This window comes from Capsicum annuum, chromosome 8, assembly GCF_002878395.1.
Source record: "Capsicum annuum cultivar UCD-10X-F1 chromosome 8, UCD10Xv1.1, whole genome shotgun sequence".
Classification (NCBI taxonomy): Eukaryota; Viridiplantae; Streptophyta; class Magnoliopsida; order Solanales; family Solanaceae; genus Capsicum; species Capsicum annuum.
The window spans coordinates 112,789,152-112,792,845 of record NC_061118.1 but is presented as its reverse complement, the minus strand read 5'-3'; the positions used below and the strand labels follow the sequence as shown (position 1 = coordinate 112,792,845).

Below are 3,694 nucleotides of genomic sequence, written 5' to 3'. Positions count from 1 at the left end.
TAACAATGTATACGAATACGTAAATCGACAAAAAATACAGATTCATCAACAAATCACCATACCTTTGGAAGATGCAGTCATGATGATTCTTCACTTTTTATCTTACTTGAAGATATAGCAACGGGCTTTTTAGAGCTTGTACGAGCAACTTTCCTCGACTTTTTCATCTTGGCGGGATCATTTCGGTGTTTCGATCCTCTTTCTCTAAAACTCGGACCAGACTTCATTATTACATTTAAGTTTTGAGAATTACGCACATGCAACAAGTAACTCGTAGACTTTTGATTTAGTAAAGTTGGAAGAATGAAGAAATTAAACTAACCTCAAAAATAAATTGAAGAAGATGATGATCTTCAACAATTTGATAAGATAAGGTTTGTAAATTCAAACCTTGTAATTCCTTAATTATGGTTATTTGATTTTAGGCATAAATTGTGGAGGTGTGATATGTATATGGAGGTTGGAGAAAGAAAGTGTAAAAAATAAGATATTTGTAATTAGTTTTGGTAGATGAAATTTTATATAATAATAGAAAGGTAGGATGTATATTTATGTAATTTTTTCTAATTTAATTGCCTATTTCTCAGAGCATGTCTTATACTGCTATGGATATCATCCAATTCAATCAATCACTCAAATTCAATTAAATCTAGTACTTACCCATTTTTCAAACATGACTAAAAAAAAAGAGTGAGAAAAGTCTCATGCAACAATCGACTTTTGAATAAACGAATAACTAAAATTATATTATATATTTCTTTCCCAACAGATCATACAGGACAGATACGCGAAACTCAAATCATTGCTGGATAAAACAAAAGGAGATTAAACAATAAAAAAATAGTTGGCAATGGAAGAAATAATGAGGTTCATCCACCAAATCTGAACCAAATATTGTGAAGAAATAAATTCTTAAAAAGAAGGCCATTTTATTCATTCTCATGCCTGTTAAACTCCTTTCTTAATCACTGCAAAGGAACTAACAATACGAATAAGATTACTTCATTCTTAACCACATCTCTCAAATTCTAAAGTGATTCTCCTTGAATGAACCTCACATAACACGAATTTGGAATAATCAATCTCGTTGATACCGAATACCAAGATGATTATTAAACAAAAAATCTTATTTCATCACATGAATTCGTGGCCCTCCACTACAGCACCTCGCATCATTTCCTATTTAATGTTGGTTTTATCTCAAAAACTAGAATAAGTAATAATAATTGCTACTATCCTCTAATTTTAAATACAATTTACTTAATTATCACTATTGTCGTTATTTCGGTGAAGGTAGCATCAAACAACTTGAGACTTTGAAAATTCAACTTGAAGCCACTTTGAGGCACTCAAATTAGGATAGAAAATGTCATGCTAAGGACAGCAAGCTGTCTTTTGCCTTACTCAAATTTCTACTACTTATTGAATTATTCAAGAAACTTCTTTTTATGTGATATTAAAAGGGCAATAGACATTTTTGAAATTGTAACATCCTCTATTATATATTAGCTGCTTCTTGAAAATCTTCGTTCCCCTCTACTTCTTAATTTGCTTATAGTCTCTCTCAACATTCCACTTGAAAACAACTTTTTAAATGTGCCCATTTTCTTGATTACTAGCATCTTTGAAATCCCTCCCTCGCTCCCCCCCCCCCCCCCCAAAAAAAAAAAAGTATCTTTTTGAAAGATCTAATATAGTAATATGGAGGAGAGACAATTGCTTTTTGAGAAGTATGAAGTAGGGAAGCTATTAGGCAAAGGGACTTTTGCAAAAGTGTATTATGGGAAGGAACTTGAAACGGGGGAAAGTGTAGCCATCAAAGTCATTAAAAAAGATCAAGTCCAGAAAGAAGGAATGATGGAGCAAATCACTCGAGAAATCTCAGTGATGCGTCGCGTTCGCCATCCAAATATTGTGGAACTCAAAGAAGTGATGGCTACAAAGTCCAAAATCTTCTTCATTATGGAGTATGTTAAAGGGGGCGAGCTTTTTAAAAATTTAGTGGCAAAAGGCAAATTTAAGGAAGATACAGCAAGAAAGTACTTCCAACAATTGGTAAGTGCTGTTGATTTCTGTCACAGCCGAGGGGTTTATCACCGGGATTTGAAGCCTGAAAACCTCCTCCTTGATGAGAATGAGGACTTGAAGATATCTGATTTCGGGTTATCAGCTTTGCCTGATGAGCAGTTGAGTAGAAATGATGGTTTGCTTCATACACAGTGTGGGACACCAGCATATGTTGCTCCTGAGGTTTTAAGGAGGAAAGGTTATGATGGTGCAAAAGCTGACATTTGGTCATGTGGGGTAATCTTGTATGTGCTTCTAGCTGGCTACCTTCCATTCCAAGATGAGAATTTGAATAACATGTACAAGAAGATTTTCAAGTCTTATTTCGAGTTCCCTCCGTGGTTTTCCATGGATTCGCGGCGTTTGGTATCTAAACTTTTAATGGCTGATCCGGAAAGGAGGATCACCATTCAAGGTATCATGAGGATCCCATGGTTTAGGAAGGATCTCGCATTGCCACGGGCGTTTTCGATCCAATATTTTCAAAAGTTAGAAAAAGAAGAAGAAAATGATCATGATGAAGAAGGAATGAGCAACAAGCAAGGAGGGGTCATTAGGAAATCCCCTTCATCCCCTGCATTTTTCAATGCATTCGAGTTGATTTCATCGATGTCCTCTGGTTTCGACTTGTCTAGCTTGTTTGAGATCAAAGGTAAGGCGTCCTCCATGTTCACTTCAAGGAGCACTGCCCGGGATGTCATCCGGAAATTGGAGAAAATGGCTAAAGTTATGAGGTATAAGGTTTATAGAGTGAAGCCATTCAAGTTGAAGTTGCAATGCCCCGAGGAAGGACGGAAAGGACAGTTATTGGTCACTGCTGAGGTGTTTAAGGTGGCGCCTGAAGTCACCGTGGTTGAGCTCTCTAAGTCCTCTGGCGACACCTTGGAGTATAACAAGTTTTGTGAAGAGGAAGTTAGGCCTGCCTTGAAGGACATTGTTTGGACATGGCAAGGGACTGGTACTGAAAATGCTGATGCTGATAACAAGCAGGTGTTGGAGCAATAGGATTTGGTTCATGTGCATCTTCTCTCTCTCTTCTTTTCTGTTTGTGTCTGGCTCCCATTCGCCGGCTGACTGATGGAAATAGCTTGAGGACCGGGGATATTCGTGTTACTTTATCAATACTAATTTGTACCGATGCTAGATCGATGACCGGAGATACTCATGTTACTTTATCATACCGATTTGTACATAAATGTGTGTTATACTTGACCACTTGAGATTTGTACTACGAGTAAGTCATTCTTGAAATTGATTTTGAATATCATTTGCATGTTGTAATTAATATGATTTCCTCTAATCACATCAAGCACAATTAATCCTGTTGGTATCCCGTTCAAAAAGGAAAAAAGAGAAGCAGATCATAGAAAATAAAGTAGAAAGAAAAAAAATATAAGAAAATGAAAAAACTAACAAGAAAAAATCGTTAGAGATATAAGAGAATGATATTTTAAAATTTTGAAGATCATGGAAATAATAATCTTCATATTTGAGTTTGATTTGGAAAAAGAATCTACTAATTTAAATAAGAGTAATTTCTGGAAATTTAATTAGATGGAATAATTATTTCTTTTTTAATTCAACTAATTTTAGTAAAACAATGACAGTAAATCTTGTTGTATATGTA

At 35.3% G+C, this 3,694-nt stretch overlaps 1 protein-coding gene across 1 annotated transcript; it reads left to right on the top strand.

The window, feature by feature from the left end:
• The first annotated feature begins 1,424 nt into the window (after positions 1–1,424).
• On the top strand, positions 1,425–3,414 carry LOC107879693 (CBL-interacting serine/threonine-protein kinase 25-like). Its single transcript, XM_016726655.2, has one exon. The coding sequence runs from the start codon at positions 1,702–1,704 to the stop codon at positions 3,070–3,072; it is 1,371 nt and encodes a 456-aa protein (XP_016582141.2). The 5' UTR covers positions 1,425–1,701; the 3' UTR covers positions 3,073–3,414.
• The last annotated feature ends 280 nt before the right edge of the window (positions 3,415–3,694 follow it).

Excerpts from the sequence above, each read along its gene's own strand:
- LOC107879693 (XM_016726655.2), top strand. The coding sequence starts at position 1,702 with ATGGAGGAGAGACAATTGCTTTTTGAGAAGTATGAAGTAGGGAAGCTA.